General features: G+C 39.0%; 1 protein-coding gene across 1 annotated transcript in view; it reads right to left on the bottom strand.

Annotated features, from left to right (window-relative positions):
• Positions 1 to 15,381, bottom strand: part of LOC124871733 (plexin-B1-like) — a 94,659-nt gene that overhangs the window by 27,482 nt on the left and 51,796 nt on the right. Inside the window, exons 5-14 of the mRNA XM_047371239.1 lie at positions 14,805 to 14,987; positions 9,592 to 9,720; positions 7,703 to 7,803; positions 7,484 to 7,616; positions 7,146 to 7,302; positions 5,926 to 6,034; positions 4,757 to 4,865; positions 3,749 to 4,513; positions 1,456 to 1,554; positions 968 to 1,090 (exon numbers count right to left, since the gene is read on the bottom strand). Of these exons, the coding sequence (XP_047227195.1) occupies positions 968 to 1,090; positions 1,456 to 1,554; positions 3,749 to 4,513; positions 4,757 to 4,865; positions 5,926 to 6,034; positions 7,146 to 7,302; positions 7,484 to 7,616; positions 7,703 to 7,803; positions 9,592 to 9,720; positions 14,805 to 14,987 (1,908 nt within the window). The remainder of the gene's footprint in view (positions 1 to 967; positions 1,091 to 1,455; positions 1,555 to 3,748; positions 4,514 to 4,756; positions 4,866 to 5,925; positions 6,035 to 7,145; positions 7,303 to 7,483; positions 7,617 to 7,702; positions 7,804 to 9,591; positions 9,721 to 14,804; positions 14,988 to 15,381) is intronic.

The following is a 15,381-nucleotide window of genomic DNA, read 5'->3' as shown; positions in this document are numbered from 1 at the left end:
GTGTTGTTTGTACGTTTTTCAGCCGGTAAAATGTGATATAAGGCTGTGGTTTTAGGGTTCTATGTGTCCGTTTGCATGTCAACATCTGTTGACATCCAAAGATCGCATTAATCACTGCTCTCTCCAAACATTCCTTCTGTATGTTAACCTGAAATAATTAGCTGTTTGTGCCAAATGAACAACTATATATATATATATGTATTTTGACTTCTCTTCTAACTAACACACATTAGCCTAACGTGATGTTTTAGGGCCAAATAGAAAGTTAAATAAATACTAACTTTAGATAGGCTAACAAAGTGAGAGTGGCATGATAGACTTTGTCCTCAGAATAATGTTTTGACCTCTAAACTACTGTGGTGACAAAAAAACAAACTGATTATGTGTAGAAAAGTGAGACTTTTAGCTGCTTCCACTCACTTCTGCTATGTTTCATGCAACCACTGCATTGCTGGCTAAGATGGTGTTCAGGTGACAGTGCGGTTTGAAGAAATGCAATTGTTGGTGCAGACCTGCTCGCATCACAGTAACAATGCTAGGCAGAAATTACCACCTCCTCCTGAACGCTGCTAGAGTTGCAACTTTCTTGAATTCCACTATTTTTCTGCAGGCCATCCTCGCCTGTTGTCTGCTTACTTTATTTCATTCTTTTTAAGATATTAAAATAAATCGAGAAATATATGCAAAAACACAATTAAAAGAACAAATTGTCACAGTTTAGTCTGTGTTAGACAAGATTCCCAACAAACTCAAAGTTGTGCATCTAATTTGTGTTACTCAAAATCACTGAAGTTGGACGTTGTATAATCAGTCCAGGTCAAATAAACCAATAAAAGCCCCAAATTTACTCGACATTCATTAACATGTGTGGATGTAAACTTTTGACTGGAACTGTTTTTAAATAATGGTGTTTATTAATAAATGTGAAACCAGCTTAATCGTGTATGTGGTTTAAAACAACACATGCCTGGTGTGGTTGACAGGTGATAAAGAAGACTGATGGTTGACCAGCATCTGGCTCTACGGAGGCCTCGACAACTACTGACTGGTTCTCCATGTCCAGCACACACTCATACTCCATATCTTCATCCTGTAACACCGTTCAACACAGGAAATTAAAACAAGAACACTGGCCTAGTGGTGCTTTGCATTCCACAAGGGGCTGGGTTCGTATCCCACAGATTACCACTCTGGGTCCCTGAGCAAGACCCTTAGCCCCAGAATGCTCCCTGGGCGCCTACTGCTCCCTGTAAGGGATGGGTTAAATGCAGAGGACAAATTTCGTTGTGCATGTGCAATGACCAATAAAGATGATTTAATTGAAAATTTATAACTCCAACATTAGAGACATAGCAGGTTTTTGTTTTTTTTATAGTGCATATAACTATATTGTCTGCAACTATAAGATCTGCATTTTTGTTTAAGATTTTTACTTTTAATGGCTTTTCTTCTTACCTGAAAGAGGTTTAGGTGTTGGGCCACCAACGTGATCTTCCTCTCCACATTGACAGGGAGCAGAGAAGAATCCTGAACTTTTTCCACACACGGGCATTCCTGGTCACGCATCACAACACATTATAAACTCAACATTTGGAGCCTGAACATTACACAATGTTCCATTAAACAACCACTGGCACATAGAGGTGCAGTCTTGAGATTTACTGAACCATTATCAGTTCCTCTAATCACAAGATGAGATGGAAGTGCATCATTTTTCTCAACCAGTGAAAAAGACCTTTCAAACCACAGTGATCTGCTCATCTGATCAACTCTGAAATAACCCTATGTGTCTATTTACAATAAAAAAGGCGAATCACATTGCAAAACAAAACCAAAAAAAAAAAGATCATGCTATTGTTGATTTTGTCTGCAATAAAAAAGTTTGAGAAAAAGAAACCAAATAGAAAACAACGAAACACAGCACAGGTGTACAACACAGGATTGGAGATATGCATGTAGCCACATCCTTGCATGTAGAACGAAATGCTGAGTTAGCCTAACTTTATTACCTGCCTGTAGAGCTAAATGAGGTGACCAGAAATGATATGGACTGAGTGGACGAGTCAATAAAACCTGTCAGGTTAATGCTTTAAATTACTGCATCCTGCTGCATCTTCACATATGAGATTGCATTGATTTCTTGTCAGTCACTGCAGGATTTATAAACTGGAGTGTAGTGCAGTAAACACTGTGGTGCCTAGTATTAAAGCTTTGATTCTCCCAGGTTAATAAAGTCTAATACAGAAATAGTTTAGGATATTTAGAATTGGTGAAGTACCAGGCCTTTCTTATCTGTCAGCCAACAGAGATTAGCATAAAGACTGGAAGTAAGGCAAACAACCATTGCCAAACAGGTTCTTTTCTAACAAATTCCAGTATTTATGCTGTGCTAACAGACATTTTATTTGGATTTTATGTGATAGATTAACACACAGTAGTGCATGATTGTGAAGTTAAACACTGTTTTTACAATTTTTACAAGAGATAATTTGAAAAATGTACCATGCATTTTACTTCAGCCCCCACTCAGTGAATACTTCGCAGAACAACAACCACAGCAATTACAGCTGCATCTCTTGTACAGGTATGCCTCTACCAGCTTTGGACATCATCTATAGACTGAAATGTTTGCTCATTGTTCTATGCAGATCAGCCTCTGTTCAGTCAGACTGGACGGATAGTGTTTGTAAACTTAAATGTACAAGTCTTGAAACAGATTCTCAATCAAACTACACAGTTTAATTTCAACCACTCCATTGTAGCTCTGGCTCTATGCTTGGTGTCGTTCTCCTGTTGGAAGCGGAACCTCCACCCCATTATCAAGTCTATAGCAGCCTCTAACAAGTTTTCTTCCAGGATTAGCACCCTACATCTGCCCATCAGCCCTGACCAGCTTCCCTGTCCTGCTGAAGACAAGCCTCCCCACAGTATGATGCTACTACAGCCATGTTTCATAGTGAGGATGGTGGAAGTTGGTTTTCAGCCGCACATAGCAGTTTACAAGTGTTTTACGAATGATTTCAGATTTGATCAGAGCCCCTTTTTCCACCTGTTTACAGTGTGCCCAAAATGGGAATTCTTATGACTTTTTTTCCAATAACGATTTTGTTCTTGCTATTCTTCCACAAAGTCCAGATGTGTGGGCCTCCTGAGTAATATTTGTCAAATCAACAGATTCTCACACATAAGCTGTGGATCGCTGCAGCTCCTCCAGAGTAACAATGAGCCTCTTGGCTGCTTCTCTGTTTAATCCTCCTCATGCCTGTCAGTTTAGGTGGAGAGTTATTTCTTGGTAGGTTTGCAAGTAATGAATCTCCAATGTCTGCAAAGAACAGATCTCTGCAAGATGTTCAAAGCTTGGGACATTGTTATTTACCCTAACCCTGCTTTAACCCTGTCCGCATCTTTCTCCCTGACCTGTCTGCTGTGTTCCTTGGTCTTCATGATGTTGTCTGTTCACTAATGTTCACAAAAATCAGCTGGATTTCTGCAATTAAATTACACACAGATTGACTTCATTCAGTGGTCAGGTGACTACTGAAGGTACTTGGTTGCACTGAATTTTATTTAGGGGTATCAGAGTAAAGGGGTGAAATGGACAATGCACTTTTCCAATTTTCATTTGAAAAGAAAAAAGGACCCCATCCATCTTTATGCTTCTACTTCACAATGATGCAATATTTTGTTTCCTGTAGTAATTTAAGGGACATTTTCTGCACCCTGCTCCCAGCGTGGCCTCTGAACTCACCAGAGTAAAAGACTCAGAAGAAGAATCAGACTGGAGGTTTGTTGGAGATTCAGAGCTGACATCAACAACCGTTTCTAGTGATTGTGTCGTGATGAACATACGGGCGACAGATGGAGTCATTTCAGAGTCCATCTCTGTCACTTTCTCTGGCATTGCCCAGCCATTCAGCCCCGGAGGTGAGACATTCTCCTCAGAAGTAGATAGAGGAATGGCCTCCTCATCCTCACTGATAGAGGGGTCTATTAAAGGGGCCACTTCACTGAAGGTAGTAGAGTTTATCTCAAGGGTAGAGCCCATAGCCTCACCAGAAAGGTCTAAGATTCTCAGCAGAGAGTCTATGTGACTATTGGTGCTGGTTGGTAATGTTGTGTGGCTCATTTCATCTGTGACATTTAAGGTGTCCTCATCTTCCAAAAAGCCACTTACAGAACCAAAAGCTTCTCTTGTGACTCCCTCTATGTTGGAGAGGGCCCCATCTGTGGTGGCGACGTCAGTTTGAGTGGTGCTACCCTGGGTGGAGATCCTGACAAAGGGGGAAGGTGTGGAGCGGGAAGTTGGGGTACTGGATTCAGCATGAGGGCTGGTGGGGGGTTTCTCTGTACTGGTTGTTGAGGAGACAGCTGCTGTGGTGGGGGCAGATGTCTCTGTGGGTGGTGACCATGTTGTTGTTGCTGTTGTTGTTGTTGTAGGAGCAGTCAAAACAGATGGAGGTGAAGGGGTAGGATTTCTGGATGGTGGTGGAATGAGGGGTGTTTGTGGTGTGAACTTGATGATGGAGACGCACAAGCGAGGGGAGAGAGAAAGAAAAAGCAGGCGGGCAGAGACAAAATTAGGAAGAAACAAATGGGATATGCAAAAACAGAGAAATAACTTTAAAATAATAGAAAAAATGGTTTAAATTAAAAAGACACAAAGGAGCAAATCAAACTAAATTAAGACAAACAGATAAATTAACTTCAACTGAACTGTTTCTCAAAAAAGATCAGCTTAGACCTAAGGATGACTCACATGTTGGTTGTGGATGGTGACACCTTGGCTGCAGGTGTGTTTATGTGTGCAGACATGCTCATGGATACACCAGTTACATCCCCAGCGGCTGCTGACACAGCCGTGGCATCTGGCAGGGATGCAGGAGAAACAACAAGACATTACGATGAAAATTTCAGTGGGAAAAAAGTCTAAAAGAACAATGAGAAAACAGTGCAGATCAGCAAAGATTGCTTACTTAAAGGGGGTAAAAGAAAAGCATTCAAAATTTTGTTCATGCCTTTCAGCCACATGTGTTCATTAACTATTTTATGTTGGGAGCAGATGCTACACCACGGTGTGTAAGAAGTAGTCACAGTAAAAGTGGATTTTATTAATTCTCTAAAACAAAAAAAACTGAGCTGACATTTTTAACTGTCTGTAGCATCTTATGTTAGTGATTAGCAGTTAGTCTCCTATGTATGTATGTATGTGTGTGTATAAATATATATATATATATATGTAATTTCATGGCTCCATTTATCAATTTGCTACACAATTTTGGATATATGTGTTTAACGACATAAGTTCAACATAAAAAGAAAGTCTAACCAAAAATCTCACAACCGTCCTGCAGTAACATCACAAACCCAGTAGGGGTCACGACCCCATCACTGAAGACCTTTGCCCAAGAGAAGGTAGATAATTATCTAGACTCTGAGATTTCCAAAAGATTGCCAACATTTGTAAGTCCAGAATGTTTTTTAACAGACAGAGGTCGAATACCTAAAACGCTAACTTTGCTGTACCCTGTTCAGCCTTCCTGTTATCTGCTGAAAAACTTCCTTCCTTGCAGCCTAAATGAGCCACAGACACATCTTGACATGTCATCGAAGATGCAGTTTCTTTTAAATACCTTCTTGCATATCCCTCTCGTCTGAATTAATTTTAAACACCTTACTGATACTGAAAATGCATAATTTTGACTCTTCTTTACATAGTTCCAGCGTCTGCAATGAAAAGTGTTGTTGACAGGGCAACCTGTTAGCACTTAGGTAGATCATACAAGTCTTAACTGATTTGGAAGAGATCAAATTTACATGTTTCCAGCAGGCTGGTCCCTGGTCTAGGCCGATTAACCCATTATGGTCAATGGCTAAGTTTTCAGCGCATCTTTGGTTCGTACTCTCCTGAATGACAGTCATACTCACGGCCTGCGCCCAGAAAGCTCCTGCACCAGGCTGCAGTTGTAGAAGGTGAATTCTGTCTCAGCTACAGTCACATTAATGAAACGCAGGGCCAAGGGCACTGTCACAAATTCTGGATTGCAACAAAAAATAAAAAATAGATTTGAAATAAAAGGCATCAGTCAATCAATATTAGCATGATTCACTCTAATCTGTCATTTTATTTTCTCAAGATACATAACAGGATTTAATCAAACACAGAAAATTCAGGCAAGGCAGTAGGTTTGTTGTGCATTCTGTTTGAACTCTGAACAGTATTGATCAATTACATTTCTGTGAGTTTTAAGAAGTTTAAACAGTCATTATGGAAAGCAAAAGAAACATCAAACACTTGGTTGTAGATAGCCATGAAAAAACTAGCAGCTAACATTTAATCAGATACTCAATGGTTTTATCAGAGGGCCAAAACATTGACCTCTGTCCCAGGAGGCTACAACTACAGCTGACAGCAGTTTGGATTTTGAAAATAGCAAAATAAATCTAGATTAAAGTATTTCTAAGTTGCATTAATTTATTTATTTGGTTCTTCCCTTAAAAGGCAAGTGAGAAAAAAACTATTTTCAGAGGCTTATTTTGTGTTTGTTCTTGTAATACTTGGCTCTGCCACTAGAGGCACTAGAATAAAACCATCAGCCTTCACTAACAAATGGACAGTCAAAGGACTGGTTTCCAAGAACCAGTGTCCCCTTTTGTAAATAAGATTGTTTTAAAGTAAAATAAAATACAACAAAAGCACATAAACAGTGTATTTGTTGGCCATGCTGTGTTGTTGTTATACCAAGACTGTATATTCATGTGAACTATAGAATTAACTACAGCATTGATCAAGGATATCTGTAGGACAAATGACCACTGCCCACCATGAATGCTCTTTCTTGGGCCAAGACTGGCCTTAAAACTTGCTGTCAGTACATGCTTATCATAACCTGCCACAATAAATTAGAAAGGGATATGATTAATCACCAGATAATATTTTAAATATGGACCTTTTAATGGTTTAAATATGTATTTATTTGTTTATGTATTTATATTTTGGTTAAAACAGCTCAATAAAAACAGAAGGTATTAAAGGTCACCAAGAGGCATGTGGTTGAGGTGTGATTTTAGAAGAGACATTTAACCAAACATTGGTGGTGGTATATACATTTGTTTGCACCTATTTGATCTGAGCATATAAAACTAACCATCTCCCAGACCAATGGGGGGCAGGTTGCTGGCATCTGGGGTGGAGCATATGACACCAGTAGTGGTGAGCAAGGCCGGGGTTTCTGTGTCCTGGAAGAAGCAGGAGTAGGCCTCGTCTTGTTGGAGACTGGGCAGACCCTCTACTGACAATGCAATCTGAATGGGAGCAAACATTACACAGAAGGATAAGACACCAGAAACAAAAGCAAAGAGAGCAAACCATGAATGTAGTGCTGCTTCTGAAGTTTCATTACTAACGCTATGATGTAAAACTATCACAAACAAAACATTTGGGTGCATTGCTCTTGTATTTTATCCATCCTGCTATCTGCATTACATCTGCTTTCTCTCCACGGCTGATGTTGTAGAGGCTGAGGCGCTGTATGCTGAGGCACTGCTGCGTCTGGTTGAAACTCCACAACCACTGGCCCTGCAAAGAGCCTCGCTGGCACTCCCACCGCTGGCCACAACTGAAATAACATAGCAGTGTTACACATAGGAGGGCCGTAAATGGATGCAACGAGGACCGGTGGAGATGCAAACTCAGAAAACTCACCGTCCCTCAAGGACACACCAACCGCAGTAAGGGTCTCTGGCAGACAGACAAGACTGACAGTCCAGGTGATCTCCACATTCTGCTACAGGACGCTTCTCTACCTGAAAATGACAGACGAGCAAGCATACGGTACGTTTCTGACACCATATTGATAGAGGATTTTATAAATGAGGCCCAATTCAATCAAATTTTAAAAGGCCAGACCAGCAAAACAGAGCCTTAAAAAGCTAACCCTAACCCTTAAAAAGCTGTTGATTGAATCAATAATTCAATTTTGTTTTCTTATATAGCCCAAAGTCACAACAAAGGTCATCTCAAGGCACATAAAAAGACAAACAGCTCTAACTTCTAAACAGAAATATAAAATCAAGCCAATCCTGTCATACACACATTCCAATTTTATCCTACGTATAATAAAATTCAACCAATTTCAGTTTATGCCAATTGGTAAAACAATTATGTTAGGGGTTACCTGTGCATATGGGAACACAAAGAAATTAGCTTGTTATGAAGCCTTACCATATACATGTTTACATCATAATGTTTAAGATTTCTTTGATTTCCAGCATCACGGTTTTTAGCTTCAATTTATTGAGAGAGCATTTGATGATCTGTTGCTTTTTTCTGTGCTTTTTCTTTTCAGTGTTTGACTGTTTCAAGTTTTCTTTCACTTTTTAGCATCTCTGTCTCCACATAAAAATAGGATATTTCATCCTTAACTAGGGGTCAAAAACCTTCATGTTTCTGAAAATCATCAACAGATTTTAGTCCTTGCCTTAAACATGTCAGCTCAGCTCATGTTCTGCTAACTTTATCCACGGATGTTTCCCATTACAACACTAATTAAAGTGAGTTCTCCATTTGTCAAGAAAGTATGGGAATTTATGTTCTCTACTTCCTGGACACATTTAATTTTGGGTGTTAAAAGTTACTAATGACGACTATTTCATTTCCTAATGTCGAAATAGCCTAAAATTCTGACTGTGTCTAGCTTATTAGCCTACATAATGACAGTTTATTGATATACTGTTTGGAATTTATCTTTGTTTTCATTAGATTTTTGTCTTCGTTCAGCACCTAAGCTTTAGAATAAATTATATGTACATAAGCTACATTTAGACACCAGCCAATTGTAGCAAGAAGAACAACTCCAACCAGATCCCACTGACAGTTCTAGATCTGATCTCTGCTCTCCAAGACAAATGCAACGCAGAATAACACTCAGCTATTTAGTTTGCTGAACGTGAATACCATCTGAAGTTAAAAGATTGTTTCACAGTAATTCACAAATAATTTGGTATAAAAGCTTTTAAATATTTAACTCTGCATTAAAAGAGAAACATAGCAGCAGTTTTGCTTAGCTCACGCATAAAATGTTCTAGAATATTTTTGAATCCTAAAACAGCTCTCATTTGTTCTATGTCTGACACGAACCATTCAGAGTATAGACTTGCAGATTCCTCCTCATCATTTATCAGAATCTACAGCAACCCACACGTACTCTGTAGGGAGCGTGCCAAGACAATGCAGGCCAATTTTACAGATCAATACCATTGTTAGGTGTGACCTCCTGCCTGCTGCTGACTGTTATGCCAATCTCACTGGGGTTAGTGACTTTTGACCTCAGCTGCCAGCTGGCTTCTCTGTTCTCGTAATAGCCTGTAGTTCTTCTTGAAGGAGACGCAGCTTGAGGAAGTATGTGTGAAAAAGTCTGACAAATCATAAATTGATGAATGAGAAACTGTGTTCATTCTTATTTATGAAGACATCTGGCTGAAAAGAAGGATATGGCTGCATCTGTTTATACACCTGCTGAAAACTTTAAATAAAAGACCCATGAAACTTGACTAGCCCAAACTGTGGGACTAGGTTTGTTTTTGTGGACTTACTGTAGTTTTGGTCATAATATAGATGTGTGAGCCACGATCATCAAGTAACAGATCACTGTTGATGGGGGAGTTGGGTTGTATTGTTGAGTTTGCATACACCACCACCGCCCCATCCTTGCTGAGATAAACCTGACCAATAACGGAAGAAAAAGAAAACATTTTAGACATTTGACTGTATGTAATGCTTTAGATAGGAAGACTCACTTGTGAGCTTATTTTTCAGAAACTGGATCGGAAGACATTTTAAGGTAGGAATAGTCCACAATGCTGCAGCGTAAAATGCAATTTTTGAAAAAAGGAAATGACACAAAAGAACTAACCTATCTGGCTTGCAGCTCAAAACACAAAATCAAATCAAACTTGCACAGGATCGCAGCAGAAGTGGGCATAGATCCGATTATCACGCATAGAAATCTAATATGATGCACAGGAAGACACCTCTGGCCTGAGTGATCCCAGGCCTTCAAACTCTCATGTTACCTCATGTTAATAAGATCACTACAAGCAGAATAGAGAATCTGTTGTCCCATTAGGAGGATGCACTCAACACATAATGGTAAGGGAAGTTGTTTGCAATGATTAGCAACCTAGGATAACAACTGTTTCCTATGTTATATTTAGCATTTAGCATATCTATCCCAATAGTCTCATGTACACATGAATACTGAGTTTTCCAGTATTATTCATGTCCATTGAGGCTGCAGAGTGCTTCTATGATGAGGTAGTATAATGAAAGGCATGGAAGAATAACAATCAATCTTAATTTCATACAGATATTCCCATGGAGAGAGCTGTGGAAGTTCTAAAAGTAGAACTCATGCAGCTGCACTGTTTTACCCAAGTTCAAAACTTAAACATGGCTTTTCAAAATTTTCATAACCTTTGAATTTATTCATGCATATATGTATTTTATCTGGATTGTATGTGACAGATCAACTCTAATTATCACACAACTGTGAAGTGGAAGGAAAGGGATGCATAGTTTAAAAAAGAAAAAAACGTTAATCTGAGAAGTTTGGCGTATTCATTCCCTGATACTCGGATACCCTTAAATAATAGCCAATGAGACCAAAAGACTTAAGAAGCTTAAGAAAAGTCCATCTGTGTGTCATTTATTCTTAGTTTAATTCCTGCTGTGCTGTGAAGACCTCAGAGTTTTGTTAGAATGGCCTAGTCAAAGTCGGGACCTAAATCTATGAATCAGTACAAATGTAGTATTTAGATATGCAAAGCTAGAAGAGATATACATTTTATAATTTAAGTGCAATTACAAAATACCAATAAATTCAATTTAGGTTTGTATGTAATGTGACATAATGTACAAAACGTTCAAGGGGTATGTTTGTCTCATTTTGCAAGGCCCTTCATATAAAAGCATATTGTGAATACATGCTTCCTCCAGCATCTAGAAAGAACCAAAAGGCAAAAATAAGGACATATTTTCAATCACTGCTCATAGGTTCAAGATGTCTGTCTGGGGGATTTCAAGATTTAGCAGAAAAATTATATATTTCCAGGGATGCTGTTATGCAGCCTGACCCACCAAATCCTTTAATTTATTTCATAAAGGTTTATTTCACTGCCACTGTGAAAATAAGAATTGATGAGTATTAATGTTTTAAATGTGAAATAAAATCAAACTTGATTACGGCTTGATCAAGAGCTGAGGGCCTCTTAACTGTCCTTTTAGTTTCAGATGGAAGCAGAAGGCAGAGTGAGAGCAGCGGAAATATTTTAAGCTTTAACGGAGATCCAACTCCACAGTGTGGGTGGATTTTAAATTTCATAATAACATTGATTGATTTTGGAAGGTGGTTTCTCTGTCTGCACAGCAAGCTATGAATGATAGCTAAGGGTACTGACAAATCCCTCAGAAACAATACAGGTACAAAAAGTGGGCTGAAAATGACAAAAAGCAGCCAACGTCCAAACAACAATGTTGCAAGACCTTCAGCAAACCATTTAAAAACAAATATGGTTTTCCTTTCCTTTCCTGCTGAAAATTATTTTTGCTCAGTACTATAAACTGTAAAAACAGATTAGGATCAAAATCTTGTTTTTTTTGTGTCAGCAACTGTTTTGGTCTTAAAGTATTTGTACCTAATTGATTTCTTTATTTATAAATGGAAAGAAAAACTATCCAAACCCACCAGAACCCTATGAGAAATATAGTTACATCCCTGGTAAACCATGGATTAACTGACTGTTTTGGTTGAGTTTCACTAGCGACATCCAGGCACGATTACCTCCTCCTTCTGGTAGAATAAAGAAATTATTTATATAGAACCTGTCTGACAACATGAGGTAGGATAAAAGCACAAAACCCAACATACAGTCATATTCAATAAATTAGAATATGGGTTCCATTGAGGACTGTTTGTCAGATTAGGAGTATTTTTTCTAAATTAAAACCTTTAAGCAGGTCTAAAATCTACCTTTCAAAAGCCCACATTTCTATAATAAAAAGTCGTTTTTCTATTGGTCTGATGCAATATTCTAATCTTATGTCAGGTTTTCATTAGCTGTATGCATAAAATCCTCATAATAAACAGAAATAAAGGCTTGAAAACATCAGTTTGTTTGCAGTTAATCTATGTAACGTGTTTCTCTTAATGAGCTAAGTTACTGAAATAAATGAACATTTCAACAATATTCTAATTTATTGAATGGGTCTGTATTAGGCCAGATTAGGATGAAGGAAATTCAAGAACAGATGAGAAGCAAAGTCGATGACATCTATCAGTCTGGTTAACACTGCCATTTCTAAAGCTTTGGGAGACCAGCAAACCACAATCAGAGCCATTATTAGCAAATGAAGAAACATGGAACAGTGGTGAACCTTCCCAGGAGTGGCCAGCCTACTTTAATTACTCCAAAAGAACATTAAGGAGTCACCCAGGAGATCACAAAAGAACCAAGAACCCTTTCTAAAGCACTGTATCCATGCACCTTGGCAGCAGCCGCTGGGCCGTGTGGGTCGATTTGAAGACAAGCTACTGTAGCTTCAACTGCAGAAGAAGTAAATGCTGCTTCTGTTAGAAAGGTGTCATGAGACACATCACAGGTTGTTGATTTTGGGGCTATGTGGCCATGGAGTAGTCAGGGTGCCCATGCTGACTCATCCACTGCTGAAAGAACATGGCAGCACCAGAACTGGACCTCTGAACAATAAAAGACAATGTTCTGCTCTGAAGAATCATGTGATCTTCACATAGATAGCCAGGTAAATGAAGTTTGTTTATCAGAATGCACTACCTAAAGAGAGCAGCCCAGCTTTTTGGCAATGTTCTGCTGGCATACTTTCCTGTCATCCATGTAGATGTTAAGGTGATAAAATCATCTACCTAAGCACTGTTGCAGACCAGGTACACCCTTTCATTAGTGATGCTTGTGGCCTCTTTTAACAGGATAATGGACCTTCCACAGAACAAACATGCGTGGGGAGCACAACAAGGAGTTTAAAGTGTTGACTTAACCTTAAATTCTCCAGTTTTGAAACCAATGGAGCACTGTGGGAAGTCCAAACCATGGAGGTCCCACATCTCAGTTAAAAGGACTTATGGGATCTGCTGCAAACCTCTTGGGGCCAGATACCACAGCACACCTTTGGGGGTCTAGTGAAAATGGCCTGGGCTATTTTGGCAACAAAAGAGCAAACATACTATTGTGCAGTTGGTCAATATATTATGCTTCATTATTGCACTTCCCTACTGGCTAAAACAGCACACAAAAAAATTAAGGTAATGAACAATTTCAACTCATCTAAGGAAAATAAGGTAAATTGCTGCAGGATCAAATCTAAAATAGATAAGTATTTACCTATTGCCAGTGCCCAAATCTCTCTCTCTCTATCTCTCTCACACACACACACATACACACACACAAGATGTGTATCTGGATAAAGAGGGTTTGACTTTCTGTGATACTATAATCCTGTTGCAACAGCTTGCTACACAGAGTTCTAGTTTGATCTAAGTAAAACTACTAAGTCTAGCTCTGACTCACCATCCCTTTTCCCCACACACATTCTGATAACAGAAAACCGCACAGAATACTCCTTACCTCGATCCTGACCTGCAAGCAGCACATCTATGTAGAAGTTAAAAAGATTAGATTATATGTCCGTTTTTTTTAAAACTGTAGGGAAACAGAACTGATGCGAGACAAACTTGAACAAAAAAAGTCCACAAACTGCTCAAAAGTACTCATGCTACTTCAAATCCTTACATAGTCTCTGACAATCACAGTCACAGTGTGAGAACAGAAAGTGCATGTCTGAGGTATGGGGTCATAAGTGTATGTTATTCTGTGTGTGTTGGAATGCTGTGAATCAGAATCTCAGACTGCAATGAGAGACTGTGGTGATTAGATATGGGCCAGCTCTACGTTTAGGTTTTACCAGGTCAAGGTTTCACAACAAAAATCTGGTTGTATAAAGGTCCACTCTGTTGCCCCTCCCTCTCCTGCCACTGCCCACTGCTGACCAGCTGGCTGAAAGAAGGCTACTATATTCTTTTTTCCCTTTCTTTCAAAAAAGACATTTGGCAACCCTGAAATATTTCTATTTGCCATAAAAAACAAGTAAACTTTATTTTCCAGTAGTAGGAACAATTGTTGCTTTTCTCTTAAATAAAAGCAACTAAAGTTGTATTCATCATTTTTATGTAAAACCCATAATTTCTGTTATAAACTATGGTACTTTTAAGTTTCTGGTTGTCACAAAGACCCATGCTTAGTGGTGATGCAGAAATACAGTTAAGCCCAAAAATATTCATTTAAATTTAGGTTGAAAGTAATCTGTTTCCAGTCAAAAGACACATGTTGGTAAAATTAAAAGATCACTTTAAACCATAAGTCCTGTTAAATAGTTTTATTCTCTATACAACTAAATCTGAAAGGGATATGAATTATTTCGGGATAAACCGCTAAAGAGATATAGTGTCCACAAAGCTGAATCCAAATGTATAAAGTGGAGTTATGGTGTGTCCACTCTGCTGGAATATGATACAGAGACGAGCAGACAGAGCTGTGAGGGTAAGGTTGTATGTACAGAGCATTAGCTGAGCACCAACTCTTGCAAGACTCCAGCGAGTGTAAGATTAGAACACTCCTTAACGGGAAGCTGCTTGATGGATTAAATATTTCCACGTTAATGGTGATGAGTCAGAAACGTCTCCCATTCAGCCAGGTGCATAAGGAGGGTGCATGATTACCTTGTGAAGATTGCCTCTGGCGTCTCCCAGGAAGGCGATGCTGTGTCCCTCTCTGACACTGACTGCGACAGCAGTGAGACGGGCCATGGACGTTTGCCACACAGCTTTAGCTTCCAGCGGTATTTTGCTCGCCATGGGACTTGGGGTGTGGTCAGAACCACACGGGTATGCATTGAGAGTGTTCTAAAACAGGTGAAAAGGTAAAAAGTTTGGTCAGTTGCTACACAAACAACAAATTACATAAAAGACAAACACAATTTTTTGGGAATCACTGGCATAGATGCGTAAAAAGCTTTAAAATAAATCCAGCTTTTACCACACAAACAGAAAATTCCAAACTTAAATTCAAGTAAATTTATTCAAATTTAAGTATACTTCTCATGTTAAGAAGTGATTGTTTTCAACAATATCCCTGCAGGTGCAATTACTGGTACTTTAATAAACCACTTTCACTGCCAACAGGGCAACACTCTTTTCCAAATAACGTTTCACGTGGTTGGAGCAAACAGAAAGAGGGATCAGGGGTTTCCAAACATGTGTGCATGTGACCCCCAAAAGTCAGGGACTGGCAACCCCT

This window comes from Girardinichthys multiradiatus, chromosome 1, assembly GCF_021462225.1.
Source record: "Girardinichthys multiradiatus isolate DD_20200921_A chromosome 1, DD_fGirMul_XY1, whole genome shotgun sequence".
Classification (NCBI taxonomy): domain Eukaryota; kingdom Metazoa; phylum Chordata; class Actinopteri; order Cyprinodontiformes; family Goodeidae; genus Girardinichthys; species Girardinichthys multiradiatus.
Note: the sequence above shows the minus strand (reverse complement) of the source record. Positions and strands in the feature narration are given on the sequence as shown.